Genomic DNA, 25,371 nt, shown 5'->3' with positions numbered 1-25,371 from the left:
ATCAAAATTCTACAAAGAGGGCAATAACCATACACGTTATTACAGGGGCGGATTCAGGAATTTTTGCAGGAAGGGGTTTGCCCGGTACCTGAAATAATTTTTGAGAAATACATGGTCTCTATCGTCATTTTGGCGTATATACATCATTCACACTGAGATTTTTACTGAGAGAAATCAAACACCTCGTTTGACGTCAATTTTTATTATGAATTGATTCGATGACATTGTGATTAAATTTCATTGATGCAACGCATTAATTGTGAAATCACATATACCAATATCATTCTCTCGCGCATTGAATGCCCACCCCGTCCCACCATCTAACGATAAAGTAGGCTATAAAGCACACGGCGGGAGAGGGTTTTGGCACCCCTGGTTATTATCAGAAATTGATAAGACAATACATGTATACGTTTCACATTAAAGATGGGTTCCCAGAAAAGTATTTATCGGGTGGTTATTTCCAATAAAAGTATGGTAATTTTGTTATATATGGAAAGTAGAGATATCCAATCTTACTAGAAAAATATTGGATTCCCCGAAAAACACGCATGGAGCGTATACAGGACAAAAATGTAAGGGTTCCCCTAATCAACAGCCCGACGATTAGGAATTTCTGCACGCGTGATGTCAAAGGTCACACGCGAACATTGAGCGCTTGATGTACAAGTTGATAAACTTTATGAAGAGTTAGACGTACAACACTTTCTGAGATAAAGAAGACGTGGGTAGTGGATAATCCGAGAATTTAATTAGGATTCGAGATTTGTAATAAATAGTAAGCGATTAAAGACAACATCGTCTTAAGTATGCAATGAATTCTCCTCTGACTTCCAAGAGAGGTAAGTCACATGACGTAAACGTGACCTGATTTGATCGAATTTTTATAGCAGGACATTCATTCGCAATTACAATGTTTGAGAAGGATTTGAAGCAAGATTATGACAAATTAATTAGTTTGAATATGTTTTTAGTCCATATATACCATTAAATCACCCAGTTTGTACGCGGGAACCCATCTTTAAGTGCCACACTGATCAGCAGTGAATATTCGCTAGGCCGCGACAATCACTGATAAAGATGACATCGATGTGACTTTAAGTGCCACACTGATCAGCAGTGAATATTCGCTAGGTCGCGACAATCACTGATAAGGATGACATCGATGTGACGTAATGAGCCACAAATATTAACTTTTTTCCTCCGACAAATTAAATTCTAAAACATTTTTTTATGTATTAGAAAAATAAATAAAAACGTTTGACGTATTTGTAGGTAAAAATTATTTCCTATTTAGTGTAAATGGGTATTAAAATGAGTAAAAGGCTCCATTCCGCCCGAACCAGTAAGGTCCTATGTAAACAATGCACGCGCCATTGAGCCAATGATTGACGCCGCGTGATGAGACGTCACGTGTTGAATGTAGTCATCTTTTACAGAGATATTAGAAGACTTTCGTAATCCTCTGTGAACCAGATTGATTAAATGCATGCTATTCAAATGACAATAAATGCATCAAATATTTTTAGATAGGCAATATCAAGGAGCTTTAAAAAGATTTTATCTCACTACGATCAAACGCAATAAATAACATAAAGTTCACAGAATACAGTCACATTAGAGATAAAATTGGTCATTATCTTGAAACCCTTGGTTTATGTTATTTTCCAGATATAACAGTTAAATCAGAGGACGATTCTGTTTGAGAATGGGACAAACTGCAGATTTTCTTATGTCCTTTTTTCCATGCCACTTTTTGACATTTTGATGAACAGTACCACGCCTTTTTGCATTTACTACACGTAGGGAATGGCTTCTGACTTTCTGCTGTTTTCTTGCACTGGGTGCACTCATGCGATCCCTCCCCTTCAAAATTACAGCGATCACAGTAACACCAGAAATTATAAGCCCTGTATAGCCACGCTCTTCGTTTAGATCTTGGCATATTAGTATTAATATAAGTAATGAATACTTCCTCGCCCTCTTGAACATCTCGTTTAGCTCGAACAGCAACCCCAGGTTTGTTATCTACGATACCATCAAAGACTTCGGCGTTGTTGGCACATGAATGATTGAGGCAAGCGTGAAGAGCAAACAATCCTGCAAATTCGGCCTCGGGTGGGTTGTGCGGAAGTAGCTGCATTATTCCACGTGTGTTAGGCTTATCTTTGATATTTTCGAGAAACCGCTTTAGGGGATTTCTGAGATCTGAAAACGCCTGAACATTGCATGTGGCCTGGTAATACCGACCATCAAATTCACGCTTGGTAATATTGTAACTGAGTCCATCACCCAAATCTTTGAAAATTTCAACCATTAAATCAAACATCTTTGGCACAGCTTCTGCATTGCTTTGTGCCCCATACGCAATAAACCTGAAATATAAATCTAATTCGATTAAATACATATATTCGCGTGTTTTATATTTAGAATGTATACACGCGGCTTTTATTTTGCTCAGTGTTCCCTACAGAAATGGAATGGATTGCGTCCCATAAACCTTGAATCTGGATTATTTAAACTAAATCTCTACAAAGACATACGGGTGTTTATCATCTACGGGTACCACGATGCGATATCAAGAGGTCTGAAAATTACTTCAATTAGTAATTGCAGTAGAGATCCTAAGTATTAAATAAGAATACAAGGCATGCATTATTCATGCTTTTAACCTTCCGTACGAGACAGAGACGGTTAACGTTTATTAACAAGCGGTATTCATGCAAGATACGCGTACGCCCACATTTTGCAAGAGGTGGACATATATTTTAAGTTTCATCAAAATTGTGATCTCTATAGAGGGTGTGCAAGCAAAAAAAAGTGACTTTTCATACAATCAGGGGGTCATAATCCTGGAAGTTACGGTCCGATGTGTGAAAGAGTTGAGATCTTTGGAATATAAACTTATGTTTTAAGTTTCATCAAAATCAGATACCAGTTGTGACTTCTAGAGGGTCAACAACCTTGGTATTACATGTCTTTAAACATTTTGTGTGTATGGGCGGGGGGGGGGGGGCGTATTGACTGGAAGAAGTTTCGGTCCGTTTTTTTACGAAATTCGAACTCACGCGTAATTACGGTGATTTTTCGTACAATCAGGGGGCCATAATCCAAGAAGTTACGATCCGATAAGCGCTAATATCGAAAGGAACCGAGATCTTTTGGGTTATAAACATACTCTGTGACGACAATCTACGTCCACATGAAAATGTGGGCGTATAAAAACAACTAGAGCTTAAAGGTAAGTTATAAAAGTTCGCTTGCTCACAGCGCTCTTTAGCAGTGGCAGGAACCCAATGTTATCTACCCGGGTTCTTGATTCCGTACCATCCAAAATCGTATGGTCATTCAACTACCTGAAATCATACAGTAATTCTATAAAATTAATAGTAAAATTTTAAAATCACCGTCTAAATGGAGCTTTAGCCTTGGTCCAATCTGCTAATGAGGGGTTAATTCTTCCACTTTCCTCGCCAAGCTTTCGCGCATTGCAAGCTATAGAAGCCCAAATCCTGGCAAGCATAAAGGGACTGAATGCCGCATTCCACCAGCCTTTCCATACCCTGGAGTCGCCGGCTCTTAGATTCTCGAATTCGTCGCAGACTTTGTAGAGTTTCTTTACAGAGTGGTTGATTTCTGGACAGATAAGGCAATGATAACGTTCCCATGCTTCTTCTTGGCAGGTGACGCTACAATAGATTTCCTTTTTGCAATGTCTACATGGTACAATCGTCATTTTGGGCCAATATTTCTGAACCATCTTCTTTAATTGGTTGTTAGATTGATAGGCCATTCCCATAATATCTCCTGGTCTTACTAAGGAGGAGGCACAATGGCCACACGCAGGTATATTTTGGCTGTCCAAGGTCTGAGCACAAACCACCGGTTTGTCAACCATAATGACGTCGCCTTTAGTGATGGATTCTTTGGACATAACTGCTCGTCCATACCGAGTAAAAGTTACGGTAGCGTTTGTTTTGTCCGCAAGGGGTGCATATAGACGCTTGACTCTGACTTGTTGAAAAATTAAAGGAGCCTCAGACTTCGTATCCTTTGCTAGCTGTGTGGCCATCCTTAACCACGTTTCCGCTATAACTGGTAATTCAAGGGCATCTAGAATTTTACCTGAAAACAAATTTACTCATAAGATTAGTCGGAGGTACAGACTTACATTATATACCGAAGAAAATAAATGTCATTAAGAGCTAGAATATAAAGGTAATCAGTTGGTGAAAGTCACCAGGAACTTAGGTTAAGGTATACCACCAGTTGTTGACGATGCCTGTTTTGTTTGTGACTGAAGCTATACACTTAAATATCTTATAGGTACAGACAGATAAATAGAATCTTGCTTGTATATTATAATTTGTAGAAAACAGACCTCCTGTTGTCCATAATGATACAGATCTGTGTTCAAAAGGAATAATGTTGCAGCTTCTGAAACCTTCTTTAAATTCACCCAAAAGAAACAGTATGTCTGCTCGTTCTTCCATAATAAACATGTTTCCAGGGCTACAGCTCGCTGACATATTTACATGATTTAAAGCTGACGATAATTGGCCGAGTTCTTTAGCTTCAATAGCAGAAGTCAGTTCATCCGCTGCTTTGTCCAGGTCACAATCACCTGAAAGTGAAAAAATATGTTACAGCTCAATTTCTGAATAAATAAGAGCGGGACGAATTCATTTTATATTTTTATTTTGATATTTCTTACATGCTTCATACCTGTCGTGTTCTTATCCCGACCCGACATTTTGGGTCGTCAAAAACAATTTTATACTAGAAATGACCAGATACTTTGTTGCAGTTTCGTAGCTTTTACAGTTTATAATATGAATTTTTATATGAGCCACCTTTGAACATAATTAAACATGTATCATCACTAGTTTTTGAATCGACATTAAGGCGCTGCATTTCAGATCATAAAGTATGTCATAAGTCAAATGTCATGATTTCGATTCCAGGATTGAACGAGACAAAGAGTATGGTGACCTAAGGGAATTATAGAAATAAAGATATGCCGTATGTTAGTTTCTTTCTATGAATGCTGAGCGCAATAAGTCTATCACATGTATATACAGTTTATTCTGTTTTATCTTGGCCTATAACAAATGGTCTAAAAATAGCTCTTGTTTATTTAAATAACCTTTCTTTATGTATTTATATTTCTTGTAAGTGTTTTATATCTTTACTTATAATCTTTAAGCATATGGGTACAATTTCCTTTATGTTACATACACACTTCGTTATTCCGACGTTCAATAATAGTCCGAATCTTTAATCTAGTGCAGTGGTTCTCAACCTTTTTTGCCAACGGCACACCTTGGAACACATGAAGAAATAGCGGCACACCTGGCTAAATATACTCTTCAAAAAAGTAGGGGATATTGAAATGCAAATACCTATATGCAGGTTGCGATATGATAAATAGTCATGGACATTTGACATGCTTTGAGAGTATGTTCACAGATGAAGAACTTATCGCCCCAACAGAACCACTGCTGCACATGCGGGTTCATTGTCAAACAAATTTGACACTTAAGGAAGAGTTGATGAAAACTGCCGCGTGCTGGTTTATCTATCCATGTTTGCTTTCCTATCGGTTCTTGCATAAGATTTACTGTTTAGCATATCTTTGCTTTAGTGTGTTACGTTTAATTTGATCGGGAGACGTGTTCGTCGACGTCAACGTCAACCGACAACACTGCAAGAATTGGTCATGGCACTGCAAGAGGATTGGGTCAGATTGCCCCAAATCGTGATTGAACGGTTGATTAGGAGCATACCACGACGAATTGCTGAAATGTCTGAGGATTGGTGGAGCAATTACTCATTATTAAGACAAAAATCAAAAACGTCCATTTTCACTTTTGACAGTGTATCTCTTTGCGAGTGAAATGGGGCCGCCAGATAAGCCGCCCATATGAACTGTTGATGTTCATGTGTAAGCAATTGGCCTGTTATTAATTGCCGCTGGTTACCTCTAATAAAAACAGCAGTGCATTTCCGCAGTTTTGTATTGTTTATGAATATCCCCTACTTTTTTTTGAAGAGTATATAATATAATATAAGAAAAATGTCTGAATTTTGCAAAATAAAAACATGGGAAGTCAGACGGCATACAACCGTAGACAGGGACTAGTCATAGACACTTAGAATGACTCAAACTAAATGAAGAAAAACACAGCTATGAATTTTATCGGTGAATACTTAATTGGGATTACGTGTTTTTTCACATTTTCACACTGGTTGAGAATCACTGAAACTCCGGCATTCTAAAAGTTCGTATTTAATCGATTATATAATTTTTTAAACAAAATAGTGGGAAGGTGATGTCTAGTGGGCTAATAATTAAACTGCCATTTATCTTAATAACAAATTCAGACCCTAGAAGTTAAACATTTTTTAAATCTATGACTCGAGAGTGTGTCAGATAACTTGGTTCCGAATAAGGATTCCTTATGTACATTCAAACTGTTTGGCGTGTTGGTGTACCTTAGTGCAATACCGGGATATGGGTTTCCAAATTTGACTGGAAAAGATAAACATTCGGATTGGTTTTCTATCGAACACGGTCTATAATTAAGAGTGTCAAATCTTTCGGCAATATGTGTTGAAAATTCGTACAAAAATAAGAATTAGCCTCGATAACCTGGAGGTCCTGTGTTCGATCGCTGCAATGTCCGAGAAAGTTCATCTGATTTTCAGGCGTGGTTCCCCCTTGTCAGTGTGCAGGACACAGGGCTTGGCAAAAGACAACGATAGTCTTAGAATGGGACGAAAAACCGAGGTCCCGTCTATACATTGGCATGCACGTAAAAGATCCCTTGGCAGTTGAAATTCGATATGAAAGTAGCCGTAGCGCCGCTGTCCGGGCAAAATTTCGCGTAGCACACGCTGTATGGCGTATGCCCGTCTTCATTAGCCCAGTCGGAGCAGAAGAATAGGACGTTAAACCCCATTTCATTTTTCGTATTACATGGAACGTTTCGATGGTGATCGTCTTTTAACGAATAACAGTGGTGTGTGTTTTTCTTTTAGGGCAGGAATATTATCTTACCTGCTTTTACATTTGGGTGTTGATCCAACTTCCATTTAATCATTATTTCTCTTTCTAATTCTTCCAATTCCTCATCTCCGGGATATGGTTCCTGGGTACACAAATCTACAGCATTGTAGGTGTTTTCTGATTTTCTTTCGTCTGCTTCGTACATGGCCATAATGGAGTCTTGCAGTGAGCGCAATTCGTCTGCTACTTCGGCATTAGTAGGTTCCAATTCAAGACCTTTTCTCAATGATGTATAAGCTTCATTAAATTGAGTAAGCTTACTGTAACATCTTCCTTTCCACAAGTGCCCTATTAACGAATCAACATTTGTATCCGAAAAATATTTAGCATCTTTTAAAGCCTTCTCGTATTGTTTTAAGTTATAATAACACTGACACCGTCTAATGTATGCGTCTGTATTTGGTTCTCTGTGGCCATTTTGATTATCTATAATCAGTGAAAATTTTGTTGCCGATTCTTCGAACTGTTTTTCACTGAATGCTTTTTCTGCTAAATTGAAACAACATTCGGTAGCCATACCTTCTGTTTAACTAAATGTAGACTAATACACTTTATGACTTCCTGATGTGTTAATAGTGGTATACGCACTGTATCTGATAAAGTAAGTAGCCAATCTGCACAGAGAGCACCCAGATGCCAAATTTATACCATTCGGTCGGTGTAACATGATATCCGATATTTACAGCTGTTTTTTCAGCTGTTTGTTCAGAGAGCAACTCGGTGGATGTTTTAAGACGTTTGATACAGATAGACTACAAACAAATTGATATTCAGTACAGTGAAAACTATACTGCAAAAGTAAATCATTGTCAGAAGGATCTGAATATATATTATGCCACATAACCATTATTTGATACATAAATCAAATATGTTTTTAAAAGCATTAAATATTTTTTAGCTGCAAATCAAAAACCATGTGGTACACCCACAATTATTATATTATATAGGGGTATTAAAAATCAAACAAGTATATTTTTGTCCATGTTTGACACAAAAGACCTGGCCCGTATGGATATCTTGAAAGAAATGTTGAAAATATGACCAGGTTATACATTAATTCCCAATCTTATAGTAAGGGGTGATTATCCAGTTAGCTTGACAATTCAAACTGTAGTTCTGGCAGTTAACTGTCAGCCAGGCTGTTTATTCTTAAAAAAAAACTCCACATAGCAAGCAAAAAAAGTTGGATACCCTGACAAATCAACCTTGACAGATAACAGACTGGGGGGTTAAGACAATATTATAACCACTTAACATAATTAGGGCTTAAAAAAGAACATTCTTTATTCAAACAATAGAACACATTTGATGTTAAAAAAGTTGTATAATAATGCTATTTTAGTTGTAATTATTTTAAAGAGGAAGCCTTGTTATGTATCTGAAGTTCAAAATATAATAAATATATCCTAACAGCAACATTCAATGTTATTCACTAACTAATTAATTAACAGATCTCTCTAATGACTAACTGCAATCCCCAATGTTATGAATTCCCAGCATGTGGGTGAAAGAGTTGACCATTTTTGGTATAAATAAATCTGTATCTCTCGTTAATTTACTTTGGGTCAAATTACACTCCAAGCCATTAAAAACGCAATGCCTAATTCGTGAAATATTTCTGGTAAACATTTTCTTGGGCTTTCCTATCTTATGGCACATAGGTGAAACTTGTGATGGGTCTCTTTTTGTGGAGTTTTGGGTTTGAACCCAATATCAGTTCTTGGTAATGAACTTTGTTCGTGCAAACTCAACACTTGTCTCTTTTCACAATTTTAAATAGGTACAACCCTATGATGAATCATACTGAATTGGATCCAAATCTGTTAATAATTGCAACCTGTAGATTATTTAGACAAAATATTAACAAAAAGTGGGTATGGCACCTCCCAGGAGAGGGAGAGAGGGGGGAACCATGCACCAAAATCAATAGTTGCTGTCCTTAGGGTATAATTAATAAGTATACCTAGTTCCAAGATAATCCATCCCGAACTGTGGCCTTCAGACGCTAAACTAAAAAATTGGGCATGCTCCAGCCTCTGGGGTCGGGACTTACACCAATATCAATAGTTCATAATCATGGCCAGTATATGATAAACACAAAAATTGGGCGTGGCTCTGCCCCTCGGGCCATAACTCTGGCAGTAATCATCGGAAATTGCTGAAAATGAAAAGACTTCTTCGTCTCATGACCTTAAACACTGTGTATAAATTTAAAGTCAATCAGATATTAACTTTAGCCTACAAGATTTTTCAAAGTGATCAAGGGCCATAATTTTGGCAGTAATTATCGGAAATCGTTGAAATAGGATTCTTTGTCTCATGACCTCAAACACTGTGTATAAATTTAAAGTCAATCGGATATTAACTTTAGCCTCTAGAGCATCCACAAGATTTTTTGAAGTGATCAAGGGCCATAACTCTGGCAGTGCTGAAAATGAATAGACTTCTTCCTCTCATGACCTTAAACACTGTGTATAAATTTAAAGTCAATCGGATATTAACTTTAGCCTACAAGATTTTTCAAAGTGATCAAGGGCCATAACTCTGGCAGTAATTATCGGAATCGCTGAAAATCAATAGACTCCTTCGTCTCATGACCTTAAACACTGTGTATAAATTTAAAGTCAATCAGATATTAACTTTAGCCTCTAGACACAGGACGGACGGACCGACGACAATATACTACCAATGGGGTTGGGAAGACTGAACCCTGTTGATTTTCAATAATCAATTGGTCCTATCTTAACATCGGGTATATCTATAGGTGTATAAATTTAAATATAAATTTTTGGGCCGAGAAAGTTCATCTCGATTTTCTGGCGTGGTTTCCCCTTGTCAGTGATGCAGAACAGAAGGCCTGACAAGGACAGCTGCCTAGTCGTTCGGATGGGACGAAAAACCGAGGACCCGTGTACACTTTGGCGTGCACGTAAAAGAACCTTTGGCAGTTGGAATTCGATATAAGAGTAGGCCGTAGCGCCGCTGCCCGGGCAAAATTTCCCTCACACTGTATGGTGTATGCCCGTCTTCAATTAGCCCAGGTTAGGTGCAGAAGAGTAGGACGTTAAACCCCATTTCATTTCATTTCATTTAAATATAAATTTTGTCATTCAACAAAACAAATGAAAATGTAAAATCCAATCAAAGCGACAATTTTTGATCTTTGAACTAATGGTAAAAACAAATTAGATGATTCAAATTTAACATATCCTCTTTAAATGAAGATGATAAAAGAACAGTTATTTAGCACTCACTATTATCACATGATTTCAATGCCTTATAATAAATCAGACATTTTTTTACTATTCTCTTTTAAACAAAGCCTAAACATATCAATAGGCATTTTTTTGTAAAATAATTAAAAAACATAGCTAGATGCACAACCATTTTTCAATAAAAGAGCACCGTATTGTCAGATTTCAGTAACAACTTCAAGCTCAAGCACTCTGATGATATAACACAAGTGCTACTAAAACTAATATCAAAGCACATACAAATAAATTATTTAATTGTATGTTGAAAATAAGTATAGAGAATACAGTTGTCATTATCATAGCACATGATATTATAAATAATCGAGTTATATTGCTTCCATATTTCATAATAACAGACATTATTAATCCATTCACTGCCTGAAAAAAAAAAAAATTAATAAAGGGTATGTACTACAAATTCTGATTTATTATTTTACCATTTGACAAAAAAATTAGGTATAATACATTCTTATAAGGTTTAAGTGGCCCGAGTCCTTTCAAATACTACTGATGAGTGATGAAATAAAATTAATAAAAACAATTGAAGTAAAGCCTGAGTACACAAACCTGCAATGTTACCTTTTGAGCTACACATTAATAGTATGTGATTTGTGAAATGAGTATTTTCTGTATAATTATTTAAAAGGTTTTGTCAATATTGACATTACGTTACTAGCGAGAGAGAGAGAGAGAGAAATGGGGTTTAACGTCCACTCGACACAAACTAGGTCATTTCAGGACTAACATATGGTTTGAATTTTTATTTCAATAATTTGCTTGCGCGTAGGGGTCTTTGGCAGTGGGAGGAAACCGGATACGTTACTAGCAGACAACAATATATTCAGTACTATTACACACTATCAATATATAAATATGTGTGACATAGATGTGTAAACATATTCTATCCCCTGCTTGAAATCCATCTGTACATCTTTCCAATTGAAGTAATGGTTTTACCGGTAGTTCTTTTAAATAGAAGTCTCTAAAATGAGCATTTTCCCATTATTATGAAATGACACAATGTCCTTATCAGCTATTAAAATCATTTGAGATGAGATAAAGTATTTTAGTAAGATAAAGTAATTTAGTAAGAGAATAGACAACAGAGAGAGATAAAGAATTTTAGTCAGAGTATGGGTAACAAAGAGATAAAGTCATTTAGATATAGTATGGACAACAGAGAGATAAAGTATGGACAACAGAGAGATAAAATAATATAGTAAATGTATGAGAGTAGAGTGAACATACCTGAGATAAAACTATTAACCATGTATAAACTGTAAAACCACTCAATAAACTATTAGATTCATCTGAAAATAAACAGCCCTCATTTAATTACTCACATACACATGCAAAAGTCACTGTAAATTCAACCAGTATTTAAACTTTAAATGTCATTGCAGCTACACCGGCATCTTACTAATTTAATCAACGCATATAAATTTTAACAAGCACTTGCCATGCAAGATATTCACACATATTGTAATAGAATGACAGAGAACAAGCTGTAACACATGATTTTTCATACTATCAGGAGCCATAAAATCCAGGAAGTTTCGATGCGATATTCGCTGGAACAAAAGAGTAGGACGTCAAACCCCATTTCATTTAAGTTTCATCAAAATCGGATAAAAATTGTGACCTCTGGAGAGTCCACAACCTTGGTATTACATGCTTTTACACTATTTGCATAAAGAGGAGTACCTCTGAGTAGCCATTTTGACAGAAAGTTTCAGTAAAACGTTGTTTAAAATCAAATAAAAATTGTGACCTCTGGAGGGTTCATAAGCTAAAACGCGATTTTTGGTACAATCCGGGGCCATCATCCAGAAGTTATGATCTGATATGCGCTAATATCTAAAGGAACCGAGATCTTTGGGATATAAACATATATTACAAGTTTCGTCAAAATCGGATAACCTCTAGAGGGTCCACAATATACGTCCACATGAAAATATGTCATATAAAAAAGATCAGTTTTGGTACTAAATTTGATTTATCTAAAGAATGCATAGTCTCACTAATCTATAAACAATATATATTAATTTTAAATCGATTTGATGATCACTTTTGCTGATTGAGTGTTCGCAAGATTCTTGAGGATAAACAATAACTCCTGAATTGACCTGTCAAACTTTTGATAAACTTCTCATTGATTTAAACTTCAAACTGATTGGATCTAGTCTCTTGTGTGTTCACAAGTAATTGTGGATGGTTAGACAGAAAAAACAACTAGACATATGTCTTAATCAAGATTGTGCTTTGTTTTAAGAAGAGGTCAACCATAAGGAAACTGTAGTTTGATCTGTAACTACATCTAGTTTCAATTAAATATCTCATAACACAAAAATTTCAAGATAGCCAGACTCTAACTCCAGTAAATGAAGATCGACTTGGACATAACTGAATCTTGATCCATAACTATATGTACCTATAATAATACACCTACCAAGTTTCAGTTCAATATCTCAAAGCACTGCAAAACAATGCTCTGACTACTGATGCTGTGGTAAAATAATAAAATACCATATTTACCATTAAAGTAATTAGCTGCATTAATTCTGTTAAATTGCCACATTGAACCATTTAAAATAATACCAACTATATACAGAAATATATTTTGTTGATGAATTGAACACTGTTGAAAATATAAAAAGACATCATATATAACTTATGTAAACCATATTTCGTACTAGCAAAATACAGGCCTGTAACTAAAGGCTGTGGGGGGCTAGATATATTTTGACTTCGAGTAAAAAATCATTAGTATTTTGACGGTATTTACTGATAATGTTTGACTGCTAATAATTGTATGTTTTTGAAATAATTTGATTATCTATTATGATTACAGTTGTTACATGTTTTTGTGAATTTTTTATTTTTATTTTCGATTCCTATCCCCTACAGTCCCAGGAAATAGCATTTGCGCTGGTCTATTTTCCAAATTTTGATGGGGAGGGGCTTTCTTTGTGCGCCCCTGTTGCTTGCATTAGGTCAGCTTTGTGAAGATGTAGAGGACGGACAACGTTGACAACAATATACAACCAAATCCTCAATGAAACTATACATCCAAATCGAAAGTCGATTTTTTTAACAAATGGTGAAGCTAATTTCATGAACACAATGAGTGAGAAGTATTTAGAAGAACGAACATCTAACTTACCTTCAAGTTTTGTTTAAAAATATATTCTGTATAAACTCCAGATAAACCTGATATAAAACAATATGTAAACATCATCAATAATCCTTTTGCTGTAACATGTATTTCATACACTGAATCTTTCAACTTTATATTTCTATTTCCACTGAAACTGAAAAAAAATCAAAATAACTCAGATATGTTTTTACAATGGTATCAATGATATCAATCAAACAGCCAAAAAAATTTAGGGTGTGATTTTGTCTTCTCACTATAATGCGAACATATTCCCATTGGTTGGAGAGAGAGACAGAGAGGGAGAGAGAGGGAGAGGGGTCCACTTGACACAAACTAGGTAATTTTGGGACTAACACATATTTCAATTTTATTTCAATAATTCGCTTGAGCGTAAGGGTCTTTAGCATTGGGAAGATACCGGAGAAAACCCACGAGGTTGGACAGGCGACCCTACTCCTTGTTATGTACAACTAAGTACAACTGGGAAATCCATTGGTTGGACAGACAGATTCAGTAATAATAATATAATTAATATGTAACTTACCTATCTATAACACCGGCTAATGTTAATAATCCTAGAGATAACCATTTTATACGGGACAACTTTCTACAGTAAATATAAACAATATTGAAAAAAAGCAGTTTTTGTGGAGTCAACATGAGTTAGGTTTTTTTCTTCTATTTATCTGCAGTTTAAATATGTATACCATTACTTATTAGAAACTGTAGACAACTAGCCACCTGGATTACATCAAAATATAAACCAGATGTCGCCATGTTAGACACAAGTTTGGGATATTTTCGCTTTCCAATATGAAACATTGATTTTGGAGTAAATTGATTTTATTATTTTTCTAATATATTTGTAATAAATAGATGTATATGGTTTGATAACTACAGGCTTTGTACTAAGCCAATACATAGTAAAAGAGGTATTATTAAGGCCTTATATAAAACAAAAAATATTCTGGTTCTCTCAGATAATCCTGCATCCCTTAACCCAATTTTATCTCCAAAAACATAAAATAAAAAGGCATATCAATTACCGCAGGTGAATGTTTTACCCTGGTTACAGGAAGTAGCTCTATAAAAAAACTGAATGAATCCAGGAATATTGTTACTAACAATCATAAATTAATACTGGTCATACATTGCTACAAACAACATGATGAATTAAATGTAGTGCCTTAAAATGGGATGTTTATAGCAGTAGTAATCCTTTGACAAAATGACAAAATAAAAACACAAAAACTAAAACCTTCCTCCCATATCAGATTTTTGGTAAGGACTGTCTGAGATCTAGAATGGTTTTTTTTGGTATGGCCCAGTGATGGGATTTTGCCCGTATATTCCGGACTTGTCCGAATCTTTTTTCCAAACGCCCAAAATTGTCCGACCGGAAATATGCCCAATCGGACATCAAGACATGGCGAATAATATTCAAAATTCCGAAATTAATATAGTTTACTGAGTGTATAACTACCACTCAACCAGATTATCGTCGATAATACGCTGGATTGATTAGGTAATTGAGTGATCAACGTATTTATCGTGTTATACCGTCTACAAACCTACCTTGATTAACTACTTAATCTGCCTTGATTGACTGACTTATTCCTTTGTCGGACAATTCATCAATCTAATCTTAAACAGAAGCCATTGTTTCCCCTTTGTCGGACTATTCATCAATCCATTATAATTTTAATATTCGTGTTAATCTCGTGGTTTCTGCATTGTCGGACATTTTAATCGCATTGATGTGAGCCGACAATATGTATAAACTAGTCATAGAAGTCACATATTGTAAGAGTATATAACGCCCAGATCAATAGACAGTCATTATAATTCGTCTGTGATATCACTTTGGTGGAAGCGAGCGTTAAATAAAGCTATTTCACACACACACATATTCGAAAAATACTAGACATTGCTAGCACGCGGTTACAGCACTCGGAAAACCTCGGAAGATTCCGTTACTCTACATCTAGCTTCAGCTGTATGACGGTAAGTGATATGTACCTACGAACTTGCCGGTTTTAGAAAGAAGTTATCAAAATTGCGTCGTTCAAGCGTGTTTAGAATTTTCAGAGCAAAGTTGTCCTTGTTTGAAGAAAATCTGATTAAACTTGAACCGATAACTGAACCGGTATTAGAAATCTCGCGAGACGCGGGAAATTATGAAATGAATACGTGACAAAATACACGCTTCTTATGTCGAAGAAAAGATTCTATTTTGATGGCATATTCTCGGATTTATGATCATATTTTGAATGGGGTTTATGTTTTTAAATAAAGAAATAAGTAATCTAGGCAATGTTGACGAATATGTCGATTTGAATAGTGTAAGTACTTAATTGTTTTAGACGATAGCGTGTGCTAGAGTACAATGCGATTATTTAGCGGATGGTGTCATTCGCTCATTGTGGTAGAGCGACGTTTATTGCCCAAAAAATTTTGGGATATCATTTTCTTACCCTCTGTACATAAGTCGTAACGGAGTATAAGACGAATGCCGGACTTCTGCTGAAAAATGAAGCGACTTATGACCCGAAAAATACGGTAATTTTGAAGGAATTTGAAGCAGTACAGATCGGCAGTAGTCAGCACGCTTTCATTCTATCGTATTACGATTTTGTAGGAATGTTACTGACATAAATTTGAATACCATACAAGAATTAAATATGAAAAATAACGAGGTGCACCTATTTTTTTTATTACGGACGAATTTGAATATGTTGTTTACACTTGATTTTTGTATGTGGTCTAAAAACTGCCATCTTAAATAACGATGAGAGTTATGTCCCTTTATTTTCGGTAAAAATGTCCGACAAGAAAAATTTTGAAATCCCATCACTGGTATGGCCTAATGATGAAAGTAGAGTATACAACAGTGATGTGATTTTGCCCGTATATTCCATATTTTCCAAACGTCGTAAATTGTCCGACCAGGAATATGCCGAATCGGACATCAAGACATGGTAAATAATATTCAAAATTTCAAAATTAATATAGTGTACTGAGTGTATAACTACCACTCAACCCGATTATCGTTGATAATAGGCTGGATTGATTAGGTAATTAAGTGATCAATGTATTTATCGTTTTATACAGCCTATACACCTACCTTGATTAACTACTTAATCTGCCTTGATTGACTGACTTAATTCTTTGTCGGACAATTCATCAATTCAATCCTGAACAGAAGTCATTGCTTCTCCTTTGTCAGACTATATATCAATCCAATAAACTTTATCTATGTGATTAACCTGTGATTTCTCCATTGTCTCACGTTTTAATCTCCTTGATATCGGCCGTAGACATTAGTCATATATGTCACATATCCTAATAGTATATAACACCCCAAATCAATATACATTGTGTCCGATAAATTGTCTGGGATATTTCTTCAGTGGAAGCCGAAGTTAAATAAAGCTATTTCACACACACGCAAAATGAAAGTAGAAATCTCGCGAGACACGTGGAATTAAGAGGTGTAAACGTGCCAAATCTAATACGTCTGATGTCGGGAGAAAAGATTCTATTTTGATGGCATATTGTCGGATTTATGATATTTTGAATGAGGTTTATGTTTTTAAATAAAAAAACATGCTAAAAAATGTTGACAGATATTTTGATTGGAATAACGTAAATAGTTATGCAAAATGAAAGTAGAAATCTCGCGAGACACGTGGAATTAAGAGGTGTTAACCTGCCGAATCTAATACGTCTGATGTCGGGAGAAAAGATTCTATTTTGATGGCATATTGCCGGATTTATGATCATATTTTGAATGGGGTTTATGTTTTTAAATAAATACATAAACACGCTAAAAAAATGTTGAAGAATATTTTGATTGGAATAACGTAAGTAGTTACGGTAATTGTTTTAGACGAGAGCGCATGCTTAGAGTCGAATGGGATTTTTTAGCAGTTGGTGTCACTCGCTCGTTGTATTATAGAGCGACGTTTACTACGGTTTACGGTCAAATAAATTTTGGGATGTCATTTTTTTACCTTCCGTATATAAATCGAAACAGAGTATAAGACGAATGCCGGACTTCGCTCAAAAATGTATCGACTTATGACCCGAAAAATACGGTAATTTGGGGGGAATTTGAAACCGGTATACGGATGGGCAGTAGTCGGCAAGCTTTCATTCTATGGTATTACGATGTCATGTAATTTTGTAGGAATATTATTGACATAAATTTGAATACCGTACGGGAATTAAATTTGAAAAATAACGAGGTGGACCTATTTTTTTATTACGTATGAATTTGAATATTTTGTTGACACGTGATTCTTAATTGTGGTTTGAAAACGACTACTTAAATAACGATAAGAGTTATGTCCCTTTATTTTCGGGAAGAAAATGTCCGACAACTAAATTTTTGAAATCCCATCACTGGTATACAATTTAAGTTTAAGTGTAACATCATTTACCTTTTCATAATAATTCTATATAAAACAGCAGTGGAGGCTATCTTTAGATTGCTTAATACCTAAAACAAATATTCATCATTTATTATAAGCTTTTAAAAATTTATAAAACTCTAGATTCTTACACTAATACTTAATAGTAAGACAAAAAGAGTGGGAGAGGTGGTTTGAAGTCCATGCAATACTAGGCAGGTCACTTTGAGACTAACACCTGGTATATTTCAATTTCAATAATTTGGCAGCAAGTACAGGACTTTAGAAGTGGGAGGAAAGCCGGGTCAGGCAAACGAGCCCATTCTTTGCCATGCACTAATCCAATTTGACTGGGCTTTTTGATCTACATTGTCCCCACCCCTTCAACAATCATGATGGCCAATAGTCTGAAATATCTGACCTCTTTTGGGCCTCTTTGCATATCTTACTACTCACATTGCATAGACAATCAAAGTCAATTGTACAGGATTTATTAGATGTCATACTTTGTAGGTAATTGATGTACGAATCATTTACTGATTAACATTGTGCCTTGCTATTTCAAAGGCCATGACTTGTCTGGTAGTGTTAATATTTACTTTTTTTTTATGTTTCTTGTTAACGCTTTAATGTGTGTGGAATTTTTAAATAATTCTAAGGTGAAGTAAATTGAAGCACTGCTTGCACAAATCAATAGTAGCTTGGGCATAAAATAAATAATGGCAAGGACAATGTATGTGCTCAAGAGTATTATCTGAGTTGCCAATCACAGATACAGTTGTAAGTGGTTAATTGACATTCCTTGATAAATTACGACAATTTGCAGTGTTTTTCAGATTCATTCTGGGGCATCATACATTCAGAAGGGTTAACTGAGAACAACTGTTCATATCTAACCTGATAAGTGGTTGGATCCATTTCTTGTTGCATATGTACTGATATGTTATTATTACCAGTATATAATATAGCAGGTACACAAAGTGGTATGAAAAATGATATGGAAGGTATTTTAATACCCTTTTCTATAACTTCTGGTAAATACATCATTACTGATATACCAAGCTGTAATAAAACATATAACTATCAAAAGTCAAATTAAAAATGGGAAACCATAGTTTAACTACAATTCAAGCAAGACAATAAATTCATAAAAGATATATTAGGCTACACAAAATAAATGTCTTGTTTCTCGGGCAACTGACAGATGAAACTGTAGGGGGGGAGGGCGGTTTATTTTTTTTTTTTACCTCATTTCTGGCTAGAGGATAGTTCAAAATAAAATTTGCCTATTGTTGAAAATTGTTGGGGCGGGAGGGCGGCCTTGTATTTTTTTTTTTTTTTTTGATGAGAAAGTCATTACTTGTCTACGGTTTTGCTTTCAGTTATATATTATACATACTTAGAACATAAACCCAAAAATCAAGTCTACTCAAACACTGACTGAAAGGAAAATAATTTTCCATATTAAATTCACGTAATGTAGCTTACTAATGGTAATGGTGACAACCATAATTGAAATTGGTTTAAAATAAAATTCCGTACGACTATTAATAGCCGTCCATAATAACGACAATATTTTAAAGAGTAAGCCTCTGTCAGCATGTGTATCAAAAATAATCATCACGGTAAATGACACTTCGATCTAGTATCGCTGGTTTATAATGATTGACATAATTCCAACCAATGCATGTCACGTGTCATCGGGATTCGGGAAATGACTGTTTCTCAGGTTATTCGGTGTGTTTCTCAGGATATTCGGTGTTCTATCTGGGGTTTATATCGAATGACTATTTAAATTTAATTAACAACTCGTCAGTAAAACCATCAAATGTGTAATCCAATTATTATTTTCCGGATTATCAAAACTACCGTTATATTTGCTAATGACCCAGATTCTGACTAAGGTATGGTGACTATCATCGTATCGTATTCGTAGCCACAAGTTATAATAATTAACCTGTTCTACGATTCATTGTTTTATAAGTAGGATTTGTTCAAACATGGACCGACTGAAGCCGGCAATAATGAGCCGATTAAGATCGAATGATTGAAATACATTGCATTGTTGTCAATGACTTTCGGTGTTTAACACGAATCAAATTCTAGTTCACAAGGGGAGGTAATTAAAATCACGTGATACAAAAATGGAGGTTCTTTCGATATCAATAAAAAAGACCCGTAAATGAGCGTTTACATCTGAATCAGTTTAATACATTTGAATGGATATTCACGTATGAGGCATGTAGATACATGCGGCATATTCTTTTTATGACTTGCTTATCGATGTTCGGGCGGGCGTTACATATTTTTTATTTTTCATCAAGACTAATAAATAGGCCGCACGCGCAACCAATTTTGCGTGCGGGCGGTGCCCGAGAAACAACTTATTTTATTTGTGTTGCCTTAATAACAATCGGACATCCACTATTAAAGAAAGACTGCAAGGCATGGGAACATACGCCCAACAGAGCTTCGTTCTCTATGCTGTGGATCTTTCTGAACACAGAACCACTCGAGAACAGTACTCTAAATACAGTAAAACATCGCTGGAATCTTTAGCTAGAATAATCAACATAGTTCACTGGTTGTCAAGCATGTGCTATAACTGTATATTACTTTATCTAGATTACTTTAAACTGCATCAAGCAGTGAAATCACTTCTTAGAGTAGTTAATAGGGTATCAAGCCCAAAGAATCTCTTCCTAGAGAATTTATCTATTTTTACTTCATTTTTGTAACATTGAATAAAACAGTACAGTATTTCGAAACTCTGTGTGGGACAACTTTAACCATGTTCATTCCAGCAATTCTGTTTTCTTTTTCTGAAGCTGGGAGTAATGGGTTAATTGTATTTTTCAGATGCTGTAATCATGATCAATCTATTGTTATTCAATGGAATTATATGGACAATCCCCTTAAATATCTTCTTCACATAGATGATATCTAGGGAAATCAAAAAATTATACTTTGATATCTACCTTGAAAATTTCAGTAAATAAAACAAGAGATGCAGAAGAAAAGGGAATTTTACCATCCACTTGACAAATGTGAACCAAAGGAGAATACGAACTGTATAGACATATTCTAAAATAGACATAAACATAATATATATTATGTTTCACCTGTAAATCTATTGAAAATAAGTTATTAATTTACATGCATATTACTGTTAGAACTATAGATGGATACAGATAATATTGACAGTGACTAGAAGAACTTTTAAAGACTTTCTATAAACACCTTTGGTTAAAACGCACACTAAATTCAAGATTACACTGATGAATATAGAACTAGTGACTGACTGACAATTGAAAAGGGTAAAAACATGACAAATAGATACATGTAATTTTAACTCACAACAAAATAAATAAATTTGACCGATTTATTAAAAACATTGATATTGTTATGTTTGTAGACATACATTGAAAGTTTTGGTAGTATTGTTTTATAAATATTTTTTTCTATATATCTGAATGGGCTTGGGGAACAGGCCTAGCCTATGTAAAACTGTTCCCCTATCATGTAACCAATGCCATAACGCCTTCCAATATGGTGTCCCACATCCGACAAATACCTTTTGTGTTGGATTGGTGAAATTTATTGTACTAATAATATAGTTATTGTTATTTTTGAGAGTATAATGGCATCACTAAAGAATTATTTAATTAAGGGTGGTGCTTTATAACAGTCAACACTTAGAATGTCTATCTTTATTTTCTAGAATACAGGAACAGGTGGGCTATCTAGATCTCGTTAAAAGCAGTAGTACACCAATTTTCTATGAAGAATTGTGTGAGAAAAGGAAAGAATAAATTTACTTATAATTTCTAATTGTTAACTATATACTACTATCAGCATATGATCATTACTCAACTCAATAACTTACTCCAGTATTAACATAAGTAACCATGTTATTTTCATGATAGTTTTGGTTTCTTTTCCATAAGAACTATTTAGATCTTGTATGTATACTGGTAGATCATTATTGGATTTCTGTAAAATATTTAACAGAATACATTACGTTTAGCAGATGAGGGGAGGGGGGGGTAAATAAGAAAGAAGTTCTATCATGAGAGAGAGAGAGAGAGAGAGAGAGAGTGAGAGAACAGTTTGTGTGGGTGAAAAGTCAGATAATACAGTATGTGGCGGATACAGGTAAGGGTCATAGAGGTCAAGGGCCCCCTTAAACGGTACAAAACATGTAATTTTTAGCTTTTTGTTGGTTGGGGTTATATCCAGGTCTAGATATGTGCCGCAAATCACAACTGACACACAATTCTTTCAATATTTTCTAGTGAGGTAAAATCCACTGACAACACAGCTAGTCCTTAGCATGCGCGAGATGAGCTAGCGAATGTGCATTGTAGCATAACAACAGTACCATTTTTTAGAATTTGACGTGAAAAGTAATATATTATTTATATAACATTATAAAGATTTACCTGTTTCATATCTAAAATTACTTCAGGTTGGGAAACAAACATCAATATACTTGCTGAAAATATAATCAAATAATAATAAATACATACCTTATACCTATATCTGTAGTCATCAGATGTCACTTACAAATAAAAAGAGAGCTCAGTTACATTGACTTATTTATAGTTTCACTCCATTTTATCCAATCCAAACAAGGCAGTAACTTATTTTAAGTAAAACTCAGTTTTGAAATTGTAATATTCTAAAGCCACTCTTCCCTACACACATTAAATTTTACAAATTCAGTACGGTAAATAATTCTACAAATAGTGTGTGTTCATTGCTCATATTTGATAAGCGTTTTTTTGTCTGATTGATCAGAAGAATAATGCATAAAAGATACATGTAACTTTGTCACTTACGCATTCACAATTGAAAATGTTGAAATTCAATAGGATTCTTTGTCTGATTTGTGTAAACAACATACCAGTATATAACCTTAGATCAGATGATTAGTGTTTTTTTTATTGGGATGGGATCACAACACATTGATGATATTAAATAGGATTCTTCATCTTATGAACAAATATAAACTCTTCATATAAGATTATGCGTGATGGTGAGAAGCTATAAGCTTATCAAAATACATACCTTAGTTTTTGCAGGTTTTCATTTCACATTTTATGTATTTTATTTTTATTTGACCATATTCTGTTTTTCCATGTTTTAGTACATATGTATATCAGGAGATATCCATCATCTGTGAATTATACATTAAATATAAACAAGCAACCTTATTTTATATCCTGGATACATACAACCTTTGTGAGATCCGCCATGTAATATAAAATAAGCAATATCATTTATATTATGGCTAAAACAAATCTGAATGGATCTTATTTTTCAAAGTACTGTGATATATATATAAATGATCACACATACACAGTAGTGACAGTGCCCATTCTGTTATACCACTGCAAGGAGTCATCATATCTTCTGACCAATTCTATCCAGATGGGATGATTTATCCAATGCTACCAAATACTGCCAAATTTATAAATTTATACTACTAGTTACATGTACCCCATTATTGCGAAAAACTGACAAACTACTTGAATTATATCAATAAAAATTAGTTAATTCATGGAAAACATGCACCAAATGTACATGTACATCAAATGTGGTGGCTGATGTCTCACCATTCCAGTTATCTCCCTTGTTCACACAAATATTAACCCATGATAGACCCTACATGTACTACCAAAACCCAATTGATTGCTTTAAAATAATGATAACATTAGGCCTACAATTATTTGAATAACAATGTTAGTTTGTGCATGGACCTTATAATATAAGGTCTATGGTTTGTGGAAAATATTTTTTGTATTGCAGTGTGTTGCCATTCCACATCATCCCATTTCAGATTACCATACAAATTATTCTGTCAAGTTTAGGATAATAGTACTAATGTAGTATTGGGGTAGAATTGAGAGGTAGGCCTATATGCATGGTAATATTGGATTAGTGTTTAAAAGATGCTTTATCTACTTTTATACTAGCAGTAGTTATACTATAAATAGGCTTTCAAGTTTACCCTACAATTTTGGTTAATTGACTCATTGATATTGAAATAAATTATGCATTCTGTCAGTACGGTATTTAATCATAATGAGGTACCGGTAGTAAGCTCATGTTGTCGGGTTTGGTAGTTTTGGGTTATATATATACGCTTATAGCAACAAGAACGTCGCTAAAAACGTTGAGATATATCTGATTTTAACTATGACTAGCTGTAGCCCTTTAGTTTCACCTTGCAAACTCATTTTGTTTATTAATATAATCATGGACCTGTAATTAAGGTACATGTATATAACTGCATGAAAATATTAGGCCTAACACTAGGCCTAACAGATAATCAATAACAAACAAGCACTTACTGTTATATACTAAGCAGTGTTTTTCAATGCGTTTGACAGTTTATTCATAGTTACATGGAGGGTCGATGAGATACCTATTGATTGTATCCCAACACATTTGAATGTTCAATTTGAATTTTGAATTCTTGTAGTTCTAGAGGCTATACTCTAGGCCCTAGACACTAGGCTAGTCACACTCACAGTACTAGCTAGCTACAAGAACGTAGCTAAAAACGTTGAGATATACTGATGTGTTTGTTTTTAGCTACGATTGGATGCCTTTAGTTCCAAGTGGCAAACTCAATTTCTTTATTAATGCATGTAACATCTTTAAAATAGATAAGTTTATGATAATATGATTAATTAAACTTACAGAGGCCAATGTAGTGGCACAACTGTCACCTAACTCCAAATATTCGCGTTTAAATTAATGAAGCGTTGTTTTTGTCTGACATTTTACCGCCATCAAAATCCATTCATAGTTACTGTGCTTTCGATTGTCCTTTTGATTGGCTGTTATAAAAGCCTTATATTTAGCCCCGCCTTCATGATGACAGCGTATCGTTTAAAAAGATGGCGGTCTTATTAACGCCTCGATTTTAAAAACGACGATTTGTACCCGTTTCAGGTAGGATTATATGCTTAATTGTAGTTGGGTGTTGTAGAAATATTATAAATAACAATAATCAATCGTTGTTTTGATTAAAACTATTGTCAATTTTGTTTAAAAATGCCGGGTGTGAATCGCTCCCGGAGCTGCAACGTTATAGGTAATGGGCTCATGTCTTATCTCGAAACACGGAGGGTTGAGAGATTAAGGTTTGTTATCTAAGTACTAGCTAGCCTAGTAACATACATAAACTTTCAAGTGAAGTCACTGAAGCCTGCCTAGTCCTAGATTTCTTTAATAAAAAAAGGGGAAGTCCAGTGCTTACTTTTAGTACGGTCCGTTAACAAGAACCAATCTTGGAGTTTTTAGGATATACTTATTTTCTCATTTATGAAATCACCTTTATCATATTATATTCCGCACCACTGCAATTGTCAGGTCTGAGTCTAAACAATACCCAAAACAATCGGCCATCTTGAACTTTTTGTCCGGAATTGATCTCTACTAAAACGAACTACAATTGAAATCACTTTT

General features: G+C 34.8%; 2 protein-coding genes across 3 annotated transcripts; both read right to left on the bottom strand.

The window, feature by feature from the left end:
* Positions 1-1,544: 1,544 nt before the first annotated feature.
* LOC126818222 (uncharacterized) lies at positions 1,545-7,696 on the bottom strand. Its single transcript, XM_050545506.1, has 4 exons — positions 7,061-7,696; positions 4,382-4,624; positions 3,408-4,125; positions 1,545-2,375 (listed from the first exon to the last, which is right to left on the bottom strand). The coding sequence occupies exons 1-4, from the start codon at positions 7,584-7,586 to the stop codon at positions 1,661-1,663; spliced, it is 2,202 nt and encodes a 733-aa protein (XP_050401463.1). The 5' UTR covers positions 7,587-7,696; the 3' UTR covers positions 1,545-1,660.
* Positions 7,697-8,328: 632 nt separating this feature from the next.
* On the bottom strand, positions 8,329-25,335 carry LOC126817934 (probable UDP-sugar transporter protein SLC35A4). Of its 2 annotated transcripts, none has more exons than XM_050545107.2 (12): positions 25,238-25,335; positions 22,963-23,071; positions 22,335-22,387; positions 21,779-21,885; positions 20,871-20,976; positions 18,790-18,954; positions 17,923-17,981; positions 14,025-14,087; positions 13,487-13,634; positions 12,859-12,961; positions 11,572-11,633; positions 8,329-10,701 (listed from the first exon to the last, which is right to left on the bottom strand). In XM_050545107.2, exons 3-12 carry the CDS (start codon positions 22,374-22,376, stop codon positions 10,507-10,509), a joined length of 1,050 nt encoding a protein of 349 aa, XP_050401064.1. In that variant the 5' UTR covers positions 22,377-22,387; positions 22,963-23,071; positions 25,238-25,335; the 3' UTR covers positions 8,329-10,506. The 2 variants fall into 2 exon arrangements, with proteins under 2 accessions (XP_050401064.1, XP_050401063.1); XM_050545106.1 differs by having other exon boundaries at positions 25,163-25,317.
* Positions 25,336-25,371: the final 36 nt, after the last annotated feature.

The sequence above is a fragment of the Patella vulgata genome, chromosome 4 (genome assembly GCF_932274485.2).
Source record: "Patella vulgata chromosome 4, xgPatVulg1.2, whole genome shotgun sequence".
Taxonomy (NCBI): Eukaryota; Metazoa; Mollusca; class Gastropoda; family Patellidae; genus Patella; species Patella vulgata.
The sequence above is the reverse complement of the archived record's forward strand: the minus strand, read 5'-3'. Positions and strand labels throughout refer to the sequence as shown.

What these genes read in the sequence shown, in the direction of transcription:
- LOC126818222 (XM_050545506.1), bottom strand. Translation starts at nt 7,586, where the DNA reads ATGGCTACCGAATGTTGTTTCAATTTAGCAGAAAAAGCATTCAGTGAA. An exon ending in ATCATTATGGACAACAGGAG is followed by an intron (nt 4,126 to 4,381) that starts GTCTGTTTTCTA and finishes ATTTGTTTTCAG; the next exon opens with GTAAAATTCTAGATGCCCTT. An exon ending in GCTAAAGCTCCATTTAGACG is followed by an intron (nt 2,376 to 3,407) that starts GTGATTTTAAAA and finishes TTTATATTTCAG; the next exon opens with GTTTATTGCGTATGGGGCAC.
- LOC126817934 (XM_050545107.2), bottom strand. Translation starts at nt 22,376, where the DNA reads ATGTTTGTTTCCCAACCTGAAGTAATTTTAGATATGAAACAG. An exon ending in TGGATCCAACCACTTATCAG is followed by an intron (nt 17,982 to 18,789) that starts GTTAGATATGAA and finishes TATTTGTTTTAG; the next exon opens with GTATTAAGCAATCTAAAGAT. An exon ending in TTAGCCGGTGTTATAGATAG is followed by an intron (nt 13,635 to 14,024) that starts GTAAGTTACATA and finishes ATTTTTTTTCAG; the next exon opens with TTTCAGTGGAAATAGAAATA.